The sequence below is a fragment of the Sturnus vulgaris genome, chromosome 6 (genome assembly GCF_052056855.1).
Source record: "Sturnus vulgaris isolate bStuVul1 chromosome 6, bStuVul1.hap1, whole genome shotgun sequence".
NCBI lineage: Eukaryota > Metazoa > Chordata > Aves > Passeriformes > Sturnidae > Sturnus > Sturnus vulgaris.
This window is the reverse complement of record NC_142248.1, coordinates 13,712,110-13,738,495: the sequence shown is the minus strand read 5'-3', so window position 1 is coordinate 13,738,495 and position 26,386 is coordinate 13,712,110. Positions and strand designations below refer to the sequence as shown.

General features: G+C 37.0%; 1 protein-coding gene across 8 annotated transcripts in view; it reads left to right on the top strand.

Moving 5' to 3' along the window:
* The window catches only part of PCNX1 (pecanex 1), an 89,238-nt gene that overhangs the window by 7,199 nt on the left and 55,653 nt on the right, over positions 1-26,386 (top strand). For 4 of the 8 annotated variants that reach the window (XM_014869368.2, XM_088167054.1, XM_014869366.2 and 1 more), the window contains exons 2-7: positions 728-936; positions 6,792-6,897; positions 9,488-9,533; positions 10,382-10,471; positions 12,109-13,809; positions 24,171-24,303. In XM_014869368.2, coding sequence (XP_014724854.2) covers positions 728-936; positions 6,792-6,897; positions 9,488-9,533; positions 10,382-10,471; positions 12,109-13,809; positions 24,171-24,303 — 2,285 coding nt within the window. Of the gene's footprint in view, positions 1-727; positions 937-2,653; positions 2,711-6,791; positions 6,898-9,487; positions 9,534-10,381; positions 10,472-12,108; positions 13,810-24,170; positions 24,304-26,386 lie in introns of those variants that run through there. The other 4 variants (XM_014869369.2, XM_088167056.1, XM_014869362.2 and 1 more) reach the window with 3 other exon arrangements.

Sequence of the window (26,386 nt, the reverse complement as noted above, 5' to 3'; positions counted from 1 at the left end):
TGTGTTGGCTGCCTTTCCATGGGCATACAGTGGTCTAGCACAAATCTTTGCTGCCTATGGTCTTGCAGGTTGTGTTCTGCTGTACAGTGTGTGAGTCACACATGTAAGCAACCTCTTAATGTATGCAAGTAGGAAAGAGTTTTGCTTTTGTGACTGATCAGTGTCTTGTCATGTGGCAGTAGCTGTTGGAAGCTGACAAGCGAAGTCAAAACACCAGTGTTTGGTATCTAATCAGGTTTTCTCCCATCCGGCCATGCTGTCAAACTTGCATCAAGTTTTTCTGAAATGGACTTGGTGCTGTGTATACTAGCCCTGAAATAAGATCTCAGCCCATGCTTGGTTGCTTTTTCATGTGCTTCAAGTCTTCCCATCTTTTTTTACTCATAACTGTTAATGAAAAATACTAGGTGTTATGCATACTTACTCTAAGTTTCCTAGTCTAGGTCTTGCATTCCAAAAGCATGGAAGAAGAGAATGAGAGTTGAACTTGGTTCTCAAGCTTCAGTCAAACAAGTTTATTTAGCACAATGCTATGGTGATTTAGTATCTTTGGTAATCCAACTGTTTCTTTTTTTCTGTGTTGCTTAACGTTTTTCACACAAAGACTGGCTGTAGGTGGTGTAACTTTCATTTTTTCTCCATGAAACAAACTGTTAAAATCTAGATAGTCTTCTTAGGGATATTCAACCTTGTGTTCATTAACTTTTTCTTAATCTTTTTTTGAAAGGCTCTTCCTTCTTCCATGATGATAGTAGCTGTCTACTGCCCAGTGATAGCAGCTCTCTTTATCGTTTTGAAGATGGTGAATTACCGTTTGCACAGGGCACTGGATGAGGGAGAAATTGTGGAGAGGAATGCCAGTGAGCATATGGACAGAGGTGCAAAAACAGAACAAAGCAATGTTTCAGCCAAGAGGAAAGACAGCAATGGGCCCAGGTAAGTTATCTGCTGATGTTTGCATACTGCTTCAAGTGACTAACAGTCCTGTCTTCATCAGCTGTATAACTGGAATGATGATTGAGATTAAACACCAAGGAATATAGATACAGACCTCTGTAGTTCTGAAAGACAGTTTTAAGTCTGGTCTTGAAAAGCAGACTTATTTATATATTAGGTTTGAAATGATGGATTCACAATAATTTCCTAATTCCTCCCCCGAAGGAGTTCAAGAACAATATTGAACATGCTGGAAACAATAGCATGGAAAATGTGAGCCGATTAGGTCACTAAATACTTAATGAACATAATTAGTACAAGTAATCTTATTTCAGTAGTAGATGTAGTATTAAAAATCTAGCTGTCAGAGACCACATACTACATGCTAATTCTTTTATCACCAGGAGATGTGTCGGACTGGGTTTCAATTTTAATGTTGTGAAAACAGGAGTCAGATACAATGCTTGACTCCAGTCATAGTCTTTTTAAGCAGAATGCTGTCTTGTCAATTTGGAAATTCTGAAATTGCTCTGCTTAGTAATGAAGATAATGATTCTGAAGTACTGTCAATAGGAGGTGATTCCTTTCCAGAGATCTCCTTTGTAGCCTGCATTAAAAAAAAAAAATTCGCCAGAGGTTTTCCTCCTGACCAGACTGTTTGGAGAAAGATGTGCAAAAGATGACTCATCAGCAAGGCCAGCTTAACCAGTTTGATGAGACTGTGGATGTGTTACGAGCTCTAGTATCAAAGCCTCTGCCTGCCTTAGATAATTGAGGCCATCTTAAAAGTTAAACTGTATGAAATAAATCAACCTTGAATTGTTAGCTTTTAGAGATAACCTTTCTCTTGTCTCTGAGTTTCCGGTACTAGTAGCCATGAGTAATTTTCAAAGTGAGGTGATTTGTATGCTGTCCTGACTCTTAAATGACTGTGTGTCTTACTAAGGAAATGTAGTTGAAAGAAGTCTCTTGAGTCTGTTTATTGTGATGCTTTTTAAAAAAGGAAGTGTTAAACTGCTGCTCTTTAAAATGCTAAGCCTAGAAGTAAAAGGACTTTCCTGTGTATATATGGAGTAGCTTCTCATGGTCCTAGGTTCTTGTGTGTCTTCTCTCAGCTCAGGTATTGTTGGCAAAACCGATGTCTTAGGTTCCTCTAAAGCTGATATACCGTAACTTCTTGTATCAATGTTTTATAAACCTGACCCTTTTTCCATGATGTGTTTGGCAACTGAAGCTGCTGATTTTAATTGTGACTTTGTTTAGATCACCCTATACCTTACTAAAACTGTACTGGGGTATTTTGGCAGACTGCTTCCCTAATTGTATCTTAATGCTTACTCTGCTTAATAAAATTCATGGAAGTAAACTAGTGGTCTGTTCTTTCTCACACAACCTTGGTAATGCATGTTTTAGGTGTGACCTTTAGGCGTTTTGTCTGAGTGGTTTTTGGTGGGGTTTTTCTTTTTGTTTGATGTTTTTGCCCTGTAGCTTTTGCTTCCAAAATAGGGGCACAAAGTTGGTAAGGGAATTTCAACTAGTGTTGTGAATTACTTGTGGATGTTTCAGTTCTGTTTTGTCTAGGGAGCAGTTGACATGGCACAAGATACTACATTATAAGCATTGTGAGCTCAGAAGTAGAGGTTAGTCTGATGCTGTGTGTCCTGCTTGCCAACTAAAGTTTCATTAACTTTTATATGATCCTTGTTCCCACTTTCAGGTCTCTTAACTAGAACTGGGAACAAGGTCAATGCAGAAATTACGGAGTTACTTTTTGGTAAGTGGGATGTACAGTATATACTAATCTTTGCCTGGAAGCTTACAAGAACTCTGGGGTAGCATCCAAACCAGTAGATGGGATGTAGAATGAGTGTTTAATATCGAGCTGTAACTTTCTTAGTGGCTTAAATTGGAACACTAATAACAACTCAGACGTGTCTGGGAAGAGAATGTGTGTGTGTAGAGTTTTCTGATTTTTAAACTCTGCTTCCCTAATACAAGGTGGATCTAGGAGAGATCTGAGTAGAGTTACTATCTTAAATATTTGCAGAATCAGAGCATTAGTTTTGATAGCTTAGGCTACAGCATGTGGTACTGAATAAATACTCATATAGATGCAAAGCCAGCCTAGAGTTTTTACCCTGCCATATATACACTCATGGAGACCACTTCAGATAGAAATCTTAGTATATTTGCAGGACTAAGCAATGGTTGTGTTCAGGATTCTGTTTAGCTTCTAAGAGTTGCTGTTCTTTCTTTCCGAAGATGTTTATCCTCAAAATGGTGCTTTCAGGTATCTGACACATTATGTGCTGTCATTTGTAGGCTTGCTCGAACTGCTCGTTTATCTTCAGTTAACCTTGGTTTGTGGATGGGAGTTTCTTTCCATGAAACTTTGGCATGTTTAAGCAAAGAACAACTTGTCATTCCTTTAGAAATGCCGTGTTTATTTTTTTCTCTCCTCTTTCTAAAGCTGAAATTCTCTAGTTAATGTTTTTGAAAGGAAGTCTTAATTTACAGAAAGTAATATGAGTTGCTGTTTTCGTGCTTCAGGTGTTAGTATGGTAATTTTTATGTGAGGTTTCATGAAAGCAAGTAGAAGGGATATAGGCTCCTGGTCTTGTAGAACTATTGAAGAAGCAGTGCAAGCATGATCTTTGTTGGGTGTTGGTGGACCCACATAAATAATTTAAAATGCTTAAGTCAGTCCTTCTTTCGGATATGTCAATATGGCTATTTGTCAGTGGCTGTTATGGTTCAAAGTATCATAAAGTGTTCATCTGGTGACACTGATGTCCCTGATCTCCATCAGCATGGAGGAACTGTAATAGCAATGCTACATAAATTTCACGTGAACTTTTACCAAGTAAAGCTAGTAGCTGGTTAAAATTTAGAAAAGGTGATCTCTAAAACTGCTGCCTTGCCTTTGCTATTTATTCTCCTTGCAGTTTTCTGTGGCTGGCAGACCTGTTCTTGAGTTTGGAGTTAGTTTTTATTTTTGATTATCATTAGTGACTTAAGCTTGGAAGAAAATTTCTCTTAATACTTGAATAAATACTTATTGTGATCTAGCATTTGCAGTACATTTTGAGAGCAGTCTCCTGACTAGTTATCCTACTCTTTTACTGAACATTAAAGAACAGATTATGATTTTCGAAGGAAAGTAATAAAACTCTTCTTCTGTGTTGTCCAGAAATCAAAATAACTTATTCCAGGTGACCTCTAGAAGTTCTGGTCTGAATTTTGATTTTTGTAATCGTCAGCCTAAGTCAGATTTTCAACTTGAATTCATGAAGACTTATGGGCTCCTCATGCTTTTGTTTAGTCTCTGACATGCTGATGAGATATTCCTGCCGATGGTAATTTTAGTTCAGAGTTAATTGGAAATAGTAGTTTTAATTTGCTTTATGTCATCTTTGAGTGCCTCTTTCGTAGCAATCTCCATTGCTGGATATAATTTTTTCAGTCCTCTTGATTTGTATAGTAACTTCATTGCAGTTATTTTGTTTGCAAACTGAAAAGTGTAATGCTTTAAGGAATGAAGACAGCAAACTGTAAGAAAGAGATTGTAGAATTTCATATCAGGAAGGCCTGGCCACAGCACTAGCATCAAGTAGCTCATAAAGAACTCTGGATGTTGCTAAAGTCCAGGTACTTAGGCATACAGTGGTCAGTCCTAGAAATCTGTATTTCCTGCTTCTTCCTGCAGACTTTATTTGTTGATGTTTGTTGCTAGCTTTGGTTCATCTGTAAGTTTGTGTGTGCAATCACAATATAGAAGCTGTGAGCAGAGTGGCAGTGATGGATTTTGTTGTTGCTTATGCTGATACCTGATGGTTAAGTTTTAGACAAAATTGCCAACTTCTTTGGCTAATTACCTGGTTCTATGCATGAAAGCTCATTTGCAATGACATATTTTTCTACTTCATAGGATGTACTTTAATCACATGCGGTATTTCTCAATGAATTATTCAAACAGGAAAGGAATTCCGTCTTTTTGTAAAAGGCATTCTTTGTTATATCTTCAGTTGTCATTATAATGTATGCTTAACTTAAACATTGTGAGAATTTTTCAGTTTAGTCTTGAAATTCTTGTTATGTTCTTCTGTATTCTTAAAATGCTTGCAGAATGAATACTTTGGCTGAATCTGGTGCTGTATCTTCTAAAATTAATTTTCCTTACCTGCCTTAGTGTAATTGATAATAGTAGGTCAGAGAGGGCTCTGTAAACAGCCGTCTCCAATAGTATGCCTGTCTAATGGCTGGGCTGTAACAAAACGGTGGCTTCTCACTTCTTTTTTTAATTCGCTGGACTTGGACCATAGTTGTTCTGCTAACCAATGGCTGGTTATCTTTTAAGTTAACTTATTTTTACTGAAGGAATATATTGCTAACTTCAGACTGTCTTTTTGTTGGTCACTTCTGATGTAGGAAGAGTCATGTGCTTCTTATATTATGTCAAGTGATTTCTGAGGTTGTACCTTTGCACCTTTCCAAGATGACAACAGCTTGACATGCCATGCTGCAGGATGAATCATGTGTCAGGTCTTTAGTGTACAGACAGTTTGTTTACAGTAGCCTTGATTGATGTCCATATATTTCAAAAGTTATTAGAATCATAGAATATGCTGAGACGGAAGAGACCCATCAGGATCATTGATTCCAGTTTCTGGCCCTGCTGCAGGCCACCCTATTAAGTGTTGTTTGTATTGTGTAACTTCCCTATAAGACTAGTTGTCTGTTAAATAAGCCCTGCAGTGCTTCTGTCCATTTCTGACTCCTTCTTCAGAAGGCCTTAGTCTTTAGTGTATTTGGTCCGGCTGGACGAGTGCTGTGCATGTAAACTTTGCTCAGCGAAACACTGGAATTTGATCGTTGGGAAGCTGGTGTTTGTATATGGGAAGAAGTGGAGAGGATCAGTGTCAAATTACTCTGCAGTCTCTTCTGGATCAAGGTGCTTGAAGAGAACGATAATGGGATAGGAAAATGAGTGCCTCAACTGCTTCCTCTTTGTAGTTAACAATCAGTGCTAGGTTGGTTACTTGTGTTCTAGTCCTCAACTTACTTCAGACCCTTTTGTCCTAAAGTGCAAATCCAACTTGCTTTTGTTTCATAAAATATTTGCTTTTGACGTGCTGAATCCTGTTCAATTACGATTTGTGTTGCTCTAGGAAATGCTTTCAGACCAATAGCTATTAAATCTGAAAAGGTGAAATCACTAGGATGCAGTGATATATATATGTTGTACCTCCAAAATACTTCTTGGTAGGGACTGTAAAGTATCTGAAGGGAAGTTTATTTTTGAGTAGAAAGATGTGGTTTGCATCCCTGGGAGAGATACCATGGCCATGTATGTCTCTGCCTGTTCAAAAGCTTTCACGTGTGGCTTTCTTCATTAGCCATCCTTGCTTTTGCTCCCAGATTGAGTCTAAGGAAAAGACCAGGAGTCCTTTGTGTGCTCCGAGTTCTATGTAGTATACTTTTCTGTTGGTCAGTTTCTGGCTGTTACGGTTGAACAGCTGATCCAGAAGTTACATGTGTGCACATATAGACAGGGAGAATGTAATATGTCAGCATTCTGGAATGCCTTCCAGCTCCTGAGTCTTCACAGTTGGTGCTGGCGGGCGATAGTGGACTTGTGGCAGCAGTTCCTATGGCAGTGCACAGAGTGCTCTGGCTCAGACTGAGCTTTCTGTGTCAAACAGCCGGTGTTCATCCAACATATTGGGATATATTTGAGCCCCTGATTTTTGAGAAGGGAAAATTTGTTTTGGATATGCACTCAACATAGACAAACTTTTGTTTAACTGGTGGGATAATATGTGGTTTGTTTTTTTTTTTTTTAATATTTCTCTCAGTGACCCTGGTGGAGGGATTGAGATGTCAGAGTTCATACGAGAAGCAACTCCCCCTGTTGGCTGTAGTTCACGCAATTCTTATGCTGGGATAGATCCAAACAACCAGGTAAGAATTAAAGCTATTGCAGTTGTTGCTTTAGTATTGCTGGCTTTGCAGTCTGTAAATAACGTCTTATTATTTTATAGATTTTTTTTGATAATTTGTATTAGATTAAACAATTTTCCTTTCTGTATGTAATTCCTTTATTAGGAAGGCATTGCATTGTCCCAGCAGCATAGCTCTTATCCCATCTCATACTTAAATTAGAAATGGCTGGATTTTGAAAGGGAACCTACTGTCCCATCAGAAAGTACTCCCTTTTGCTCAGTTAGCTTTCTTCTGATTTAAGAAATCAAAATGGCTCAGAGTATGGTGAGCTGAGTACTAAGAACCCACAGTGGTGGGATTCCCATGTTCTTTGGCTATCTGTGAGCCATTAGATAGCTCAAGCTGTATTTTCAACTTTGTCTTCCTCCTTTATTTTTGTTTGTTCTGCCATTTAAAGCTTAATTGGTAAATTTAAATGTGGTATTTGAGGAGACTTCTGTTAAGTTGTCTTAGAATGTGTCCACTGCTGATTATCTCTTGCAATTGTAAATGGCTTTCTTCACGTTGTTATTCCTCATAGTTCAGATATTGTGGTCAAAACTTAATTTACTAAAGTATAAAGGAAGATAAACTGCTAGAAATGGGAAGACTAAAACTCTGCAAAATCTTCACTTTCTTGCTTCTTCATCAGGGCTGAGAAGAAAGCAATAAATAGGGATTCCTGCCAGATGGAAATGCTGAAGAAGATGACTTTATTATATTTTAATGGAACTTCGTTATGCTCTAGTTGCCTTGAATTTCACTGGGGAAGTTGCTCTGTTTCCGTATTATGTCTACTAGGTTTATGTGTTCAAATTCCCTAGCGTTGGATGTGCTGTTCCTTCTGGTCAGATTGTGACATTTAGCTAGTTGTGGCTAGTTTTTATCAATCCTTCATGAGGACAAGTAGAGGAACTGGCCAGGCTGTACAGTTATGTTGGTAATGAGCAATGCAGCATCAAGGTAAAGGCACAGAACCTGTCTTCAAATGGCATGGAAGTCCTTGGCACGGTATTACAATATCATATTATTCTAATTAGCTGCCTGAGCAAGCAGTAGATAATGAAGTGCAGTGGTATGCTAATGTTGGTGTTTTATCTGAATCATTCTCAGTTATGCAGCATAGATATTCTTAAGAGATTTTTCCTCCTTTAAGAGAGAAGGCATTTGCTGGTATTCAAAGGAATAGGAAGCAATGGTATATATGGGAAGATAAACATGATGCTCAGATTAGTTCTTTGACTGGTCTTTGGAAAAAATATGTTCCAAACGTAACAATTTAAATATTAAAGCATGTGAAGAGGTTCATGCTACTATGCAAGAAAGTGTAGGGTTTAGAATGTATTTGTCCTAATAAAATTAGTGTTCTCTGGTCCCCTGTGATTGAATGTGCAGCATCAAAGGGGAACATGAACAGTAAGCATTTGAGTTCTGCTTAGTTTTTGTGAGATGGCCTTCTTGTAAGGATGCATTTGTATTCAGGGACGGCATTCAGCAAAGCATATTATTGAATAGAAAAATGTTGAAACATGACAAAATGAATAACTAGATGTGTGTGACAATGTTTGAAGAAAATGTATCAAACAAGCTTAGCTTTTTTTCACTTTGCACATGAAACCATTGTTCTTCTGTGCTATGGCTGAATAGATCTGCACGCTTCTTAAGGTTACCTGGAATTGCTGTGCTTACAGAAAAGAATTAGTAGAATTATCCTCTTTTCCCCAGAGTAATTTTAACTAGGAATTTTCAGAAAACAGCCTCCCAGTAAGTATGTATCTATCAGTCAAATGGCCATCATTTTTATGTATTATAGGTTCAGATTTTGCCTTTGAGTGCTCTTCCTCTTATTTCTGAGTGAGTTAATTATCTGACACATGCATTGTTGTATGCTAATTATAGTTGAGAGGCTGTATTGAAAATGTTATTGAAGGAAAGACCAAATTCTCTTTAGCATCTCTGCAAAGTAGTCTCCAATGGATTATGGGATATCTTCAGATAGGTAGATTGCAAACCTAAACGGTGAAATTTTTTGTGTAAGCAGGTACCATGCCTGCTGGTTTGCCATTGAATGTGAAAACAACTGGCAAAATAAGTATCTTTTCACATGGGAGCAGTTTTTGGATTTAGCTTGGTGTTTACTGTGTTGAACAGATTAGTTTTATACTAAGATTGTGTTTTCTTTAAGCATCTTAGACAACAGGATCGGTGCATTTAATGTTCAGTTTTATAACAGCAGTTATTAATGTAGCACTACACTTGTACTCTGTTGCCACATTAAGTAAGGAGAATTCCTAAATTAAAAACTTTCTGAAATCAGCATTAGTAAAGTCTCCGTGAATACTGGCTTTTGAATGGAGTAGTGCTGTGATGTAGTTGTATGCTTAATTGCATGACTTTTCATCTCTTTGCAGTGGAAACATAGTCAGAATTTTAGAGCACTGTGCTGCTGGATGCTTTTGTGCCTTTAAAAACCTCTCCTAGGTGTATAGGCAAATGTTGCAGTAATAGGAAATAACAGTTGTTTATTTCCTGAAAGTGTACAGCTTTTTACATAACTCCCTGTTTCTAGGTTGGATCTGGGTTATCTCGTCTGGGAACAGCAGCAACTATCAAAGGTGAGATTTTTAGCTACTTGAACTACCGTACAGAAGCACTTCACATTGCTATTGTTTACTGTGTTGTTTCCAAGTACTGTCTACCTTAGTAATCTTAATGGTTTTTTTCTTTTTTAAGTCAAATACAGCATTTACTAGTTGGGAGGAGTCTTCTTTGTGCATGCAAATTATCTGACCAAAACATGAGGAGAGAATATTCCAGGGCTGGTGTTCTACTTCCCATGTAATGACAGGTTTTCCCTTGGCCTATAGAATGCAGAGGCAAAGGGTTGGTAAGGGTAGACTTTACTATTTTGAGTTCAGTGCAACCAATTACCCTTCTGGTACTGTATATCAGTGATTTGGTTACGTCTCATTGCTTGACATCCAACTAAAGTATTTTCCAGCCCTTGTGAACACCTCTAAGATGAAAAGATAACAATTTTGCATGTTATAAGTATTTTCTTGTAAATTTATCCAGCCAATAATAAGGCAAAAAAAAAGTGATTTTTTTTGGTCACCTTGATTTTTTTTTTTTTTTTTCTCCTTGCTTTTCTGACCTTTACAAGTATTTTCTTAGTCTACCACTCTTTTTTTTTATAAGTGGACAACTGTGTAAAAAGAAATATTCCAATAGATACACCTTTAAGAGAAAAAAAAAATCTTTATTTCCATTGAGTTCTGTGGAAGATAAAAGAAGTAGACAATACTTGTATCTAAAATTAATATTGTGTTATTGTAATTGTGTGATTATTGTTACTTACCTATAAATGAAGAAATACAAGCAGCAGAATTTCATGACAATTGAGAATGTAGATGCATATGTTAATACTATGAGCACTAGTACTCTTATTTCTTAAAATTTTCAGGTGATACTGACACTGCCAAGACCTCTGATGATATCAGTTTGAGTCTTGGCCAGAGTTCTAGCCTATGTAAAGAAGGGAGTGAAGAACAAGGTAAAATTTCTTCTTCTCCATATTTAAACACCGTATTTTGTTACCAAAGACCCTTTGCTTAATATGCTAAATAAACTCTTGCAGTTTGTAGATAGACTCTAAGAAAGGTTATCTTGAAGTTCCCTGTTTCCTTTCCTAATTACTCAATCTTCTGAGAAGTGTAATTTGAATGGTTATAACTTTATTCTGACTTTGTGTTCCTTGTTCGGACATCTTCCAGCAGGTAATAAATATTTACTGTCACCTTACTGCTGCAGGACAGCTAAGTTACATTTCTTTGGACAGTATCTCTTAGACTGCAGGTGGCCTGGGGTTAATGGACTTCATTGTAGACTAATTTGCTTTCCTTACAAGTACAGACAAATGTAAATGTGGTGGGCTTTTCTATAAAGTAAATAACCCCATACAGAGCTCTGTTCCCAGATGCAAGTTATTAGAGCTTGGTGAATTTTTTAAAATTTTTTTTTTCTAATATGCAAGGAAACTGTTATCTTGTGTTCTGAAACAAAACAGGACAATTTTTTATTTAGCTTCATTGCCAGGAAAAGACCTGCTCAGACTAAAACAGAGCATAAAACCAAAGAAATGTTTGTTTGCTGATTTTCAAGTACATGAGTGAGTAGGAGGAAGTTAACTCTGAGAATACCACCTCTCATTTTTGCCAGTCCAATCATTAATGTGTGATTAGAACCATTGGATGGATGATTCAATCATTACTGTGTAATTCAATGCAGAAAGTGTTTGAAATGAAGCATCACAGGTGGCCATGCTGTTGTAATAGGCAGCAGGGTTCTGCTACTTTCAGCTGAGTAACGTAACTGTGAAGTCTCCTGAGATGCATGTGTTCAAATATACTCTACAGAAATTTAGCAACCTTAGAAACTTAACTTGGCCTCCAGATTTATTTTTAGTGACAGTAGCAAAAGGGAAAGTAGCCTGACTTTTAGTACTGCCTGCAGATGGGCACTTTTATGGGATACTGCTTGTAGTGGGTAACAGGAATGATTGTTTTAACTAAGAGCTAGCAGTAAATCCTCATGATTTGTTTTAACAGCAAAAACCACCTCTTTTTTTTTTTTTTTTTTTTTTTTTTTTTTAGAGGTAGTAAAACTCAGTGACTTCATAGGGAGTTTCATTATAGTACAAAAAGACTTGTGACAATGACTGCATCCTTGCTGTGACCTTACTTGGTATCTGGTAGGAAAGATGATTTTTGTTGGGTTTTTTAACTTCAGAGTTAATGGGGTTTACTGTGTTTTCATTAGTAACTTTGAAGTGTGTTTACTGCATGTAGGAACCAAAACAAAAGGCAGGGTACTCTTTATAATTAAGAAGCTTAGAGATATGTAAATTATTAAGTCTGAGACACGTAAGCAATAGAGGAGGTTGAGGACTTGTCAGAATTTCCTTGTCTTATTAGTTGCTAGGGATAAGCTGATTCTTAAATTAAAAATAAAGCCTGTCAGGTTTGCCCAGATGTTATAAAATATTTTTAAATTGTAATGTGATGAATTCATACTTGCAGTTGTATTTTTCAGTTCATTTCCTTTGTGTGATATAAACAAACAGTTTTAAAGCAATTTGTATAACTTACATGAACATTCTACATGAATATTTTTACATCTGTACTTAAACAGATTTGACAGCTGATCGGAAGCTTTTTCGTCTGGTCTCCAACGACTCGTTTGTCTCCATCCAACCTTCATTGTCTTCTGGACACGATTTGCCAAGGGACAGCGGTGACAAAGTGTGCCTCTCGAACAACCAGCTTGTGGACCAGTCTAAAAACAGTACATGTGACACAGAAGTAGCTTCGCTGGTAACTCTGCATTCTCACTCCTATAGGAAGGATCATAGACCACGAGGTGTACCAAGGACTTCTAGCTCTGCTGTTGCTTTTCCAGATGCTTCACTAAATGACTTCCCCCTCTATCAGCAAAAACGAGGACTAGATCCTGTCAGTGAGTTAGAAGCTTCCAAGCCCCCTTCTGGATCCCGAGAGTCTTTGGGTGAGAACTCTTGCATTTCAGGAGTTTTTCAATTAGATGACATTCTGAAAAGTAGCAGCCCTCAACCATTGACTAAGAGTGGGAAGTGCAAGTCCTTGAAAGCAGACAAAAGTATGGACAGTCTGAGAAGCCTGAGTACTAGGAGCAGTGGTTCAACAGAAAGCTACTGCAGCGGGACTGATCGTGACACCAACAGTACCATCAGTAGCTACAAAAGTGAACATACTAGCTCAACACATATAGAAAGTGTATTGTCAGAGCACGAGGAGGAGTCTCCTAGAGAAGAAAAAAAGGATGGTAAGAAAAAAGACTGTGGTGTCGACTCAGAGGATGACAGTAGTTCTACTACTGACAAAAGGACTAGTAGTGAAAGGACTGCTGTGGAAGTGAGTCCTCTGGCTGGTGTTCAAGAGGGAAAGGGTTCTAATGCATCCGATGAGATGCACAGCCAGAAAGGTCTGGGTGCCTCTGCTTCAGAAGAGGCCAATAAGAACCCACATGCCAATGAATTGACTACACAAGCTGACAGGCCGCATGGGAAGGCTGCTGAACAAAGAGATGAGCAGAGTGAGAAACTAGCTGTGTTAGTAGATTCAAGAGCTTCTAAAGAAACTAGTGGAAAACAAAAGGAAGGAGATGTTCGACCAAAATCTTCTAGTTTAATCCATCGAACAGCCTCTACCCACAAGTCGAGCCGGAGAAGGACAGGAAAAAAGCGGGCTAGTAGTTTTGATTCAAGTCGGCACAGGGAATATGTTTCTTTCCGAGGTGTATCTGGTACTAAACCTCACAGTGCTGTGTTTTGTCACGATGAGGACTCCAGTGATCAAAGTGACTTGAGCAGGACATCAAGCATGCAGTCAGCTCACCAATTCAGCAGTGATAGCTCTTCCAGCACCACCTCCCATTCATGCCAGTCTCCTGAGGGAAAATACAGTGCTTTAAAGACCAAATACGTTTCTAAAGACCGTGGGGGCACAGACTCAGAAAATGCTCACAAAACCCACGTAAGCTCTGAAGGAATTAGCAAAAAAAGATCTACACGACGGACTTCTAGCACAAACAGTGCCAAGAATCGTGCCAGAGTGTTAAGCCTGGACAGTGGTACTGTAGCTTGTTTAAATGACCCAAATAGTTTAATGGCACCAGGTAACATAAAACAGTTAACCACTTCAAAATCTGATTTGGAAGCCAAAGAAGGAGAGGTGCTAGATGAGCTATCTCTGTTGGGAAGGGCTTCACACTTAGAGTCAGTCACTCGTTCTAGGAATAGCTTACCAAGCCAGGCTACCTTTCCTGAAGGGGAAGAGCAAGAATCAGCAAGTGGAGGTAAGTAAATGAACTACCAAAAGGACCTTGTTGTATTTTGTTCATGAGTCCGGTATCTATGACTTAAATTAAAATTGTACTTAAGCATCCTCCCTGTTTCTTCACTCTTGCCCAGTAAAACTGAACAAGTATTTTCTTCATAATCTCTTGGAAGATCTACAGAAATGGGTTTTGAATCCAAACAGCTTTTACAAAACCTTTAAGTAGAGGTGTTAGGGGTTTATTACCATCAGTCTTCGTTAAATAGAACTCTCTCTTAAAACTACTATTTGTGATCAAATTAAACATGCCCTATTGTACTGAGTAATCAAACTACTGCAGCCTTTCTGGCGTGGCTTGAGGTGGTATCAAGAAATAAAACCAATCCCAAACTTTTACCATGCTGCTTTTAATTGTGGATTTTTACAATGGTTTAGTTACTAAGCTGAATTCTCCTAGGGATTTGATTTTTGCTTGTCCTTGTCATTGCTGACTAGACAGTCTTGTTTATTTTGGGTTTTTGGTTTGGTTTTTTTTTTTGTCTTCATTATGTGAACACAATGACCTTCCAGTGCTGGAGAGGAATGTAGTTTCCTCTTATTTTCCCTCACTATTGTTTTGCTTGGTGCAATGTGAACAATAAGCTGCCTGGAGTAGCTGTTATTAATACAGATGAGTAGTGGCATTTAAAACAAAATTTGGAGCATTTAAAATTTCTCTTGTTTGCATGTCATAATGTTTGTTTCTTTTTTTCTTGGTTAACTATATTGACTGCCTTAACTGGAAGGCTTTTTGCATCAAGGTAGATAAGTGTCTTTAAAATGCATTTTCAGAACAGTATGAGATTGCTAATTAACTCAGTCTGACTTCTGGAATATTCAGAGGCCAATATCTACCAGATAATCTGGATCTTTAAATCTAGGTGGACAAACCCTTCATAAAATTGTATTTTAGATCAAGACAGGTATTATTAACAAACTATAACAAATTTGGCTGTTCCTATTATATAGACTGCCTAAACAAAATACAGTGATTAATCTTAAAAAGAGGTTTCCAGCCCACAGTGAGATAAGATGTATGACTAATAGTGGGGGTTTCTTTTGGTTTTGTTTGGGGTTTTTTGTGGAGGTTTTTTATGTGTGGTTTTTTTGTTAATATTGTGTCCCTCAATATTAGTAAAAGAACTATAAAAATCAGTACAATTAATTTCTGAGGAGGAAAAGTGTGCCACACTGAAGTTTTGCTGTGTTTTAATTATTGATCAAATTTGACTGGTTTACAATTAGTTCATACCTGTTTATATGCCCTCACTTTACCAATGTAGGCAGATGTGTGTTCTGCTTTTTTTTTTTAACTTTCTCTGTCACTCCTAGTAACAGATTTTTGTGGTAGCTTTAATAAAAGAGTCAAGGTCACTCTTGTAGAACTAACTCTACAAGCTAAACAGTTAACACACATTGTTCATAAGGCCTTGTTAAAGTGACAGCTCTTCATGTCTACTAAGAGTAATTTGACTAATAAAGGGTCTCCTTTAGTATTTACCATTTTGACTTTATGCTTTCCTTTGCACAAAATTTGATTTAATTTTGTTTTGTGTTATTACTGCTTAAAGCTGTTAAGATTCTCCCTTTATATGCAAAGAAGGATTAACATACCTTTCAGAGCATGTCAGACTTTATATGTACTTACCACTTGACAGTAGTCTGAAAGAACTGATGGAAGACAGATGCTGAATATTGTGAAATATTTAGATTGCTCTTTTGAAAAGGTTTGTCTTCCCCACCATTTCGCTCAACACATTTCAAAGCAAAGGTACAAATCTGTAGCAGCTAAAATAGGAAAGGCTTGCTGGCCTGAGCCATTTCCAGTTTAAAATTTTACACAGTGGTCACTTTAAAGTTGAAAGTATTTTTAATAAGTGGCAGGTACCCAAGCAGTACTTCTCTATGGGTTGCAGGCTGTCTTTAAGAAGCAATCTGGAATCGAATTCTCTAGATCTGGTGCCATGATATGGTTAATAATACTAGCTGTATATTGTTTCTTCCTACCAAGGAAAATGGAAGTATTTCCTTTATGATTGTAAGAAATTAATGTCATTCTGCCTTTTTTTTTTTTTTTTGAAAGGAGAACAAAATTATGACTTGCTTTTCTTTAGTACTAATTAAATATTTATTTATTCTTGTCTATTTATTTAGTCTTGTCTGCCACCAAGGCAGTAATTACATTGCATTAATCTGTTCATGATCAGTCTGACTAGTTCTTTCATAGAGTCCTTCTTTACTGATTTTTCTCTTGTGTGGGTTTGTTGGGTTTTTTCCCCCAAATTTATAGCTTATATTACAAGTTTTGTAACATCTCTATCTTTAATTGTGGCTTTCTTCTTTAGGCTTATCCATGACTAATAGTAATGAGAGAAAATGTTTTAACTCTTGAGGATCTAAGTGCCTTATAGCCAGTATTTCTTACTACTGAAATGTCTTCACCTCTTGGGAGGTTTTTTAAGGACATACATGTGTAAGATAAGTACATGTTATGTGTATATATGTATAGCATTTTTTTGGAGGAAATTAAGAAATTATTTACTTACTGCAGGTGAATTACAGAATAAACATGGTTTGGATTTTCATAAGATCAGGAGATATTGGTTGGATGTGATTTTTAGAGTAGTTTGGTCCAACCTCCTGCTGAAAGAATTATTTTATAATTTTATAAATGTGATCATTTAAAAATGTGTTTACTTATGATAACTTTCTGAAACAAATAATTAACAGATGCACACAGGATAACTAAAAGACTGATATTATACCACCTCCTCTTTTCCAGTCAGCAACTTTCAGTTCCTGTTTTTCAAATATGACTTAAATCAGTAATTATAACTTTCATTTTATCCTTCAGTCTTTAGAGACTACAAGTACATTCTTGTTTGTGTAACTGCTAAAATGTTTTGTAATGGATATGGCCTTTACTAATCATCCACTAAGCAGGATGTTGTACAAACTTGTATATATTTCACTTCTGCAGATACAACTTAGTAGTTTCATTTCTATGTTATTATGCCAGGAAGTGGTGAATGACTCACTTGCTGTGAGATAGTATGTGCATTTGAATATAAATTGTAATTTGTTAAAATGCAGAGAAACAGCATCTGAAAATTTTGAAATTAAGTGTATGTGGTGGATGTATAACAAAAACTAGAAGAATGTCTTACAGTACTTATTATCCTTTTCAACCATTCTGACTCCAGAAGTAGCTAGTGAATTGGTGAGTCATGGGTTAGTTGAAGTTGCTCCACAGTCTAGTGCTACTCTGGAAACACACCCTTTGCACTGTCCTGTGCCTGGTTTCTGTCAGATGTGTGCTGTTTCTGGATTGCTGTTTGTAACAATTGAAAGAACCACCATAATGCTGTATATAACACAGTGATGTTTTGTAAAACTTGAGCTGGCCTGAAAAGTCAAGTGTTCTCTCCAGTTTTATATTAACTGTAAAAGATGTGCTCTTTAAGTTGCTGCTCTGTTTCACAGCTTGCTGCAGTTTAAGGTTTATTTACTTTAAGTTCTTGAAGTACATAGCCTTTTGTAAATAAAACTGCATGTAGCGTGATGCATTTTTCCTTCTGTACATTGCATAGCAATATTGAAGTAACAGCTCATACTGTTTTCCGTGTTTTGAGGTGTGCATTACATCTCTACAGATGGTCAAAATAGGCCTTTGTGAGATTGGATTAGTCTTGTGTTTCATATGACACATGGAAACCTGCTCACCTCTTCAGTCTGTGTGTATTTATACATACATGCTTAGCTTGTCTGTCTGCAATTATTACAGTTCAGTTCTCTGTTACTCAGCCAATGCTCACGGCAGCTGCTGGCAATATATTACTTTTTTCCTACTATGCTGGTGTTGCACATGGTCTATGTCATGACTCGATTTGCCTGTTTTGCAGAGCTATTCCATGCTTCTGATGGCTTTAGTTTTTGCTACATTTTCCTGCAGATAGAATGGATATAATTACAGAAGATGCAGCTTTTGATCTTGTTTTCTGTGCGTCTGCCAGTTCATGCTCAAACTACTAAACCAAACAGTTTTGCATGAGAAGTTGGAGTTTAGAAATGGTAGAAACTGAAAAATGTGTGGAGTTGCTGTGACCAGGTTGTGTGTATGTTGGCCGTCTCTATTTGTGTATTCAGCAGAACCCTGCAGTAACTGGATCCAGGTAAGCAGACCAGCAGTAGGAAGGGCTGTCTTCTATAAGCATTTTACTGGACTGTCACGGCTTTTGTGTGTGAAGGTCGAGTTCTACAGAATTCCCTCTCATGTTGGATATCTTGTCATCTCAGCAGAGGCCTGATTGCTACCTTTAAACACTTAAAGATGTAGACAATGTTAGGAATGATACATGAGGCTGATGTGGAGTTTCTGCAGTTTTGGAACTTACCAATGAAATAGCACTTGGAATGAGTCTTGCATCTATTAATTGTTAACCACTTCCTAGTAAAGCGAAGTTTTAGAACTTTTTGTGGGGACTCAATCCTGTGTTTTGTCTTCTTTCTGGTATTTATGGATAATACAGAGGCTTTCATTAGATGACTTTTGCTTGATTTAGGAAGAGTGGTTCCATTTTGTTGACATGTGTTGTTCATGTATTAGCTAAGTATTCATCTCAAACAGGAGCTGAATAGGAATTTTTGGTATTAGATAAAAATGAAGCTGCATCTTTGTGCTGGGTTCTAGAGGTACCTGGGTTTATTGGTATGCATATAAGCAAGAAAGTTCTAAAAGCTCTATCAGCTGTGATGGAGTTGCTCACATTGCTGCAAAATGTAGCTGTGAGATAAAACTCATTCATGTATTGAAGTTGGCCACTAATGAACGTTTGGTGTTTTAGTTAAGGCTGTGTAATACAAACATGACTTCCTGTATATGATAGACTAACATAGTATGCCACATATTCTGGAAAGGCTGTGTTCTGAAAATTTACAGCATCTTTTCCTTCAAGTGAATAAATCTAAACACAAAGTCAGAACTGACTTTATTCAAAACTAATGTCTATTATGTACATTTGTCTGCTACTTGAACGTAATACTAGGTATTGATACCTGAACCCTGGGTTATAGGGTGTGTATTGGGCAGGGGATCAGATGGGGTTTAGCTTTAGTTCTTTGACTTGAAGTACAGCAGCATTATATTCTACAGATCTATGTGAGTAACTTAATGTTTTTAAAAGTGGAATAATTCAAGTAGGAAGTACAATGAAGTAGAATAACTAGGAGTCCTAGTTTTATCTTTGGCCTTAGTATAAAAATTTTACTGTCAAGCTGGTCTGTAAAAATGTTTGGTTCAGAATCCAGACCAGATGGTTTTCTTGTCCTGCTTTATTCCCTCCTCGATAGTGTTTTGCTTTTCAGGTTGTTGTCGTGACTGTTTTGACATAACTGTAAATACTTCTTCAGGCTAGTTTTAGGCTTACTTTTTTTCCCTTTTTATAAATGCAACCACAACATTAAAGTCTTGGGCTTTAATTTTTTCTGAATTGTGTGCTGTTTTCTTCTGCACTATTTTCTAGCAAAAGTTGGTAACTTGGAGATATCACGCTGTTCTTCATTGTTTCTCCTTTGCTGCCCACATCTCTGTTTTTTAGAAATAATCACTAGTGATATTTTTCATTAAATATTCACAGTAACTTATACTCTGAGCCAGTATTTTGATTTTTTTATCAGAGAAGTATAAGTAATCCCTGGAACTGTAGGTTTTATTAAGATGAATAATGATATGGTGATTAGCAACTGCATACTGAAGATATGGACTGAACAGACTGCTTCTCTCTGCTTGGGTGTCTTTCAAGTGTAATTTTTAATATAGTGTTAGGGCATGTGAAAATAAACTGTAAATGCCTCAACCATAAAGAGAACAGTAGTGCTAACCCATAAATGCATGTGAAATACATTTCTCAGGTTTTGAACACAAATGAGATATAGATGCTCAGTACAGAAGAACAACATTTCAGCTGTTTGGCAGGGCAAAGTACATTTGGTCTTCCAGAAATTTCATTGCTAATTTGCATTTGCAAATTTCGTTGCTTATGTGAGTGCATGAACCATAAAGTATTCATTCCAGCTCTTGCTGAGAATGTGTAGGCTTAGTAATTAGTGATTGAAAATAGAAGAGTTTGCCATTTGACTGGGTGGGAAGGGCCATGCCCAAGCATTGCTCAGGTTCAGTGCGTACCTTTAGCCACGTTTAACTTGACTCATGTTCAAAACCACCTAGGTTTCAAGTGATTATTTTAAGTGATGGGGGTAGGGGTGTTGGGTTTTTTGGCTTTTTTTTTTCCTTTTTTTCCTGAGAAGAGTGAGGGACACTTTCTGCTGTGGTAGGTTTTTCTCTTGCTTGCTTTCTAGTTAAATGATTGCAGTTTTTATCCTAAGAACTTGATGATTTTCCACATGGATACTTCACCGTTGTATTAGTTTTATACCACATCTCTCCAGGAATCTTCTTATGAAGAATTTTTCTGTATTTCAAAATTTATTTAAGGCACTGGGTTTAGCATTTGTTTGTAGCAAAATGAAATTGTCTTATTGATACAATAAAATTTTGGCAGTTCTAATTTTTCATGTTGTTCTTAAGCTTCCAAGTTTTGGTAAAAAGCAGCGTTGAATAGGTGCAGGGAGATGTTGCAAATGTTCTGGCTTGTTTTTATATAAATGTTCCTGTTTCTTAAAGCTAGGTGTCTTACATAACAATTGTGTAGTTGTAGTGTAAAACTGAGTCTTCAGTTCTCCTTAAAATTTAGTAAAACTACAGAGGTGAGTGTAAAAAGGTTCATTGTAAAGTATCATTCCAAGTGTCTGATGACAAAATTATATCCTCATGATGTTTTCAGTGTGTAACTGCTAATTTGTCTCTTTTCCAATCAGAAGTATTAAAACAAGATAATTTTAATGCAACTGTGCATGCAAACATGTTCATTAACTGCTACAAGTGTCATTTCTTCTTTGCAAATAGTTGTATTATATTTGGGAATAGGTGTGTGAGGGGTTAAATTTGCTTCAAGGTTGTCATTAGGTCTTCACTTCTTATTTCATTGATCTCTGGGATGTAGGTTTGTATTTGTAATTTGTGCACCTTGAACTTCAAACTTGATTTTTGAGTTCTTGAGAATCGATAATCCTGGGGATTTGCATTCATATGACAACGTGCAGAGGAAATGCTTCAATTTCTTGATATCAGGTCTAGTGATTCAGCATAGAAGTGTAGAATAAAAAAAACCATAGAGCACCTTTTAACAAATATTTTGTAAGCTGAAAAGCTTGCCTCTACTAATTAAGCTGAAGTAGGCAGGAACTTTAGAAGTATTAGCTGTGTTATCTTTTCCTCTTACATCTGGATTTTGTACATGACTGGGTGCTGGATCTTACATTTCTGGAGACTAGGATAGGTTGTTGAAAGTAGCAGTATCGGAGAAGTGTATGTGACATCATAAATGTTAAAGTAGGCTTATTTATATTGAAACATGATGAAACTGCTCTTGGATCGTGGTAGAAGCTAAGTTAGGAACTTTGTCTTACTTCCTACTGGTGAACTCACAAACACTTGCACTGTTCCTTCTCATTAAAGGCAAGTAGAAACACAAATAATAAAAATTAATATAAAGCGCTTTCCATACTGGTATGTGTATATTTTATATTTTATGTATTCTGTGAAATGATATTAAAACCAAAAGCTCGCCAAAAAGTCCTCCCAAGAATGAACAAACCCAAGGGGCCAATACAGTAAACAAAACAAAACCACAACCCCTCTGTTTTCCTTTACGACCAAAAGGAAATTTTGCTCAGTTTGGATTTCCACACTTTATGCTAATCCTCTCTGCTCAGCTAGCTTTTTTTTTCTTTTTTTCTTCTTTAGTCCTGTTTTCTACATGTAGCTTCTCGAAATGTTGTGTAATGTTATAATGTTAGCAGACTTGGAGCTTGTTGGTCTGAAAAGCCCTGCAGTCTTTTGAAAAGAATTTGGTAGTCTTGTGTAGTGACCCTGAATGTCACCATCTGCATTCAGGAAGAATATGTATAAAATATGTGCACGAAAGTTTCGAGATGATAAATCAAGAATCTTGTGGTAAAACAGGTAGAAAGCTACACCCAAATCTACTTTGACTTCTAAAAGTTAAAAGTAATGATAAAAGACTAGAAAATGCCGAAGTTGTGTGCCTGTACAGCTTTGAATTTAATCCCCAAGTACATATTAGGTTTTTTATTTTCTTTTTTTCTTATCTTCAAGCATGTTTGTATATCTAGCTTCCTCACAGGACACTGCCTCTGTTAGTTATTGAGGCTTGCTTTAGTGATAAATTGGAGCTATATAGGGAGGACTATTGTGTTTTCATAGTCTCTGCTTCAGTTATTGCAGAAGATGCTACCTAAGTATGCTCCCTTTAAGAATTGCACTTGAATGCTGCTCAAGTTTACCATCTTAATGGAAATTCAGATATTTACATTTCAGTTAAGACTAGTCACTGTTCCTTATTTTGTGGTGCTTAACTGTGGTCTGATTACCAGAATTGATTTTGCATCTGAACTCAGTGGAAGCTGTGTTGTAAATGTGAATTTTTATATGCTGATGTGTATCTTAGAAAAAAATGAGATTTAGAAATTGTCATCCGAAATCAATGGGTTGTTTTGACCTCAGGATTCAGTCTGTCTTGTTTATTGTGGTTTACTTGTTTTGTACTTCAAATATGAGAGCTGCAAAGAAATGCTTAAAGAAATTAGGCAGTGTATTAAAATAAAGCTGTGTATTAAACCACAGGAGAAATGTAGTGAATTCTTGCTGAAATACCCTGAAAAGGTCGTATAATCTTTTGATGCTTAAAACTGTGGAAACACTTGTGTAAGAATGAGGACAGAATGTGCAAACCCCTGGTTTTCCTGAAAGTCCAGGAAAGGACTGAATTAGGGTTACCCTTAACTTCTGTAGTTTTGGTAATGAAATGCTTGTATCTTCAATGTTGGTGTTAATCTCTTTATGTAGCTTCTTTTGTTTCAAAGCAAGCTGTAAGTTGAAGCCTCAGATAGAGAATTCGTTTAGTAACTTGTGGTTCATGGGTTAAACTCTTTAAAGTTAAAACTCTTGTTTCAGCCTTGATTTCTTGGGCTGCAGCAGTGGGTTGCTGTTCACTTTAGACCAGCATTAGAATCTTTGCTAGTGAGTGTTGAAAGGTTCATGGCAGCAGTGTTGTAACCTGAAGTGTGCTGAAGTGCATATGGGCTGCTCTGCCTGTAGGATTCCTGCCATTGCTCTCTGTGGGCTTTTTGTGGGGGCGGGAGAGAGGGTGTTTGTTTTTTGTTTGTTTGATACAATTTTTGGTTTTCTCACTCTAGTAATAGGCTTCTTGGCCCCCAGGTTGTGACTTTCTGGTCAAGATTGGGATACTCCTCTTGCACTGACTTTATGTTAATTTTTTTTTCTCCTCTGCTTGCCTGCCAAATCCTATTTTTTCTGTGGCTCATTCATTTGAGCTCTTTAGTGCTCTGCATTCAAATTGGCTAGGAGCTTCCTTGGCTCAAGAGGAAGACTTCTCACATTGTAGACACACCATGAAGCAGTCCAAACCTGAAACTGTTCAGACTGTAGAGCTTAAGGAGCACAGGTGGATTTTGGAGGATAATGCGTGGATAAATATTTTAATCCCTTAAGTACATACAAACTGTTTTTTATGATGTTGCTTTATAAGTTTGAACCAAACTTTTTGTTTGTGAAGTTGAAATAACAAAACCAAGAGTCCTTATAAAGAGGTTATTCTCTGTTATTCTCAACCTCCTACCTCAGTAAATTATATTGTAACTGGTCTAGAAGGAGCAGTGTGCATCCCTTGATGCTTATGAGAAAAAAAAGCTGCTTTTGATTTGTCTCCTGAAAGAGTTGTGATGAGGTTAACCTCAACCCTACCTATTTGACAGAAGTTATAAAATTGAGAAGATTATGGTGAGAAGTGGTAGACAACTTTGCTAGGTTGTCCTTCAGGCTTCTTAATTATCTGTTCAACGAGATAAAGGGTGAGATCAGGTGTCTCTTCCTGCCATGTGTAAACAGAAGAGATCTGGGATGTCCAAGTTCTTTTGCAAGCTGGCTGTTTGGATTTGGGGTAAAAAAAAGTAAGATGTGTATTCAAGAACACTTCCCCAACCACCGAGATTTTTGCCAATAACTGTGTTGTGATCCTGTCTGGAGGCAGCTTGTTTGAACAGTTAGGGCATAAGCTATTTTTGTTGTTGCGAGTCAAGTTCATGAACTTGGGGAGGGTCAGAGGGAAGAAAGGAGTCTTAAGTTACTGTGTACATAACTAGGATGGGTTCTTATTTGACCTAAAGTCTGTCTTGATGCAGCAGCACAAGCCAGCGAGGAGACTGTCACATTTCGCCGTGAACGCAGCACATTTAGGCGTCAGGCAGTACGACGCCGGCACAATGCAGGGAGTAACCCTACCCCTCCTACATTGCTCATCGGATCACCCCTCAGGTAGGGTATCTAAATGTTCCACCATATTTAGCATGCATGCAGCAGACCACTTCCCCACACCCACCAGTGTTGCCAGAAAAGCACTTTTTACTTCCTTCCCCACCATAACCTCCTTGAGCTGTCACTGCATGTCACTGTGGGCTTGTTGAATTGTGCATGTATATGTGGCACTATTTAAAAAAATGGTCAGGATAGTCAGTCTCTAACATGTTATAGCTGTTTTCAGATTGATATAAAAATTAACTAATGCTAACAAACTTAGCTTCAGTGGTTTTTAGAAAAAATTTTTGGAACTTTCAGTCAACAAGAGAAACCCAAGAGAATAGTATCAGCACTCAACATTTTGTTTTTTTTCCTCAAAGAATGTAAGCATTAGGGACTAGTACTGTGATCACTTTCACATTTGTAGATTGTGAGAGATAAGCAAAATGACAGAATATTGCAAAGAGCTAAATACATACAGAGACTCCAAATTTAAAATAAAAGGTAAAAGGTAAAGCGTTATGAAGATCTTGCAACTTTTTACAGCAAAAGAGAAATAATGACGTGAATAGAGTGCCCAGTATTGCTTAGTATTAAATCCAGTTGTGTGGCACTTTACGTGCCTTGGCAGTGTTTAAAATGTAGCGTGTACATTTATCTCAGGGGTCCCCCAACCTTTACTGGCCCCTTTGTTTACAATGCTGAGCCTCGTGATTTTTTACATACAGCAACTCTGTTTGATCAGTCAGCCTGAACAGTAGAAACTGCAGCCACCATAAGTTTTTCAACTTGTGTTTTAAGTCTTTCAATTTCTTGGTTGCTTATGGTATTGGAGAATCTGGTGAGGAGGCCTGTAGAAGAAGGAACAGTCCCTTATAAGTATTGAAGTAATTCTTCCTTCAGTTACACGATAAATATGTAGGAATAATTGCATTTGTTATATATTCTTAATGATCTTCCTTTGTATGCTGAACTCTTTTTGTGTTTTGGGAATATTTATGTAGTTTTTTGAACTAGGAAGAGCTGTAGAAACTGAACAAATAAAAAGAAAATACCTTAGAATAGAGGATGGCACAGGAAGTGTGCCATCTTTGTCACACCACTAAAATATTTGAGGACTATGTTTGCAAATTTTCCTCAGGTGGGGGAGTGCAAGAATGGTACCCAGAAATGTAACAGATGGATTGACTTCTGTCATATCAAGCACTGAAACTAGTTAAGTGTGGTTTTAGTGGCTAGTACAGTATGAAGTAGTAATCATTTAATTTCAGATTTTTCTTTAAGCTTTTGCTCTTGCTGAATGTAGGGTGTTCAACTTCAAGCTGGTGATTTTCTTCATAGTGAAGGACGATGGAATTTTGTATTCTTTCAGATCACTTTTGCTTTACCTGTTTGCCGTTGCTTGCCTTTGAGCTTTTGTTCTCCTTTTTTTTCTTAAAGGAGAGTAGTGCAGCTTTTTGTATTGCAGCATAAGAGGCTGTGCAGACTAAAGAAAGCACCTTAACTGTGTATTAGTTAGAAAACAGTGTTTTCTTTCTTGTAGGTATAAAGTAAGGAAAATAAAGGACTGTTTTAAACAGTGGTTGACAGCTACCTCATTTCCACATGCTACTGCAGTCATTAAGGTTCCCATGGCTTAAGCTTGACTGTGAGAGACTATGAAGTAACTTTGTGAACTTTATGAATCATGAATTTCACTTTGTGAAGTGGGAGTAACTCTTTAATCAGACAAGACATTCAAAGATAAAAAAGGAGATTAAATATTCTAGCCTTGTATTACCTCTAAGCATCTTTATCTAAATTTGTTCTATTCTAAATTAAAAAAAACAAAAAACCCAAAATCGCTCACTGAACATTCTCTAACATCATGACATACATTGTCAAAAATACTTTATAATATAAACACATTTAGAATTGAATACTTAGTGAGGTTAATTTACTCTAATTACTTTTTGTGGTGCTAAATGACTGTCCCTTGCAGTAGAATTAAATTGCCATAGTCCAACTAAATACCCAAGTGCTTTCATATTTGTTTGACACACATTCAATTTGAGCTATCAACTGTGGAATGTATCTGAAAAAAACGTGTTTCAGTGTTCCA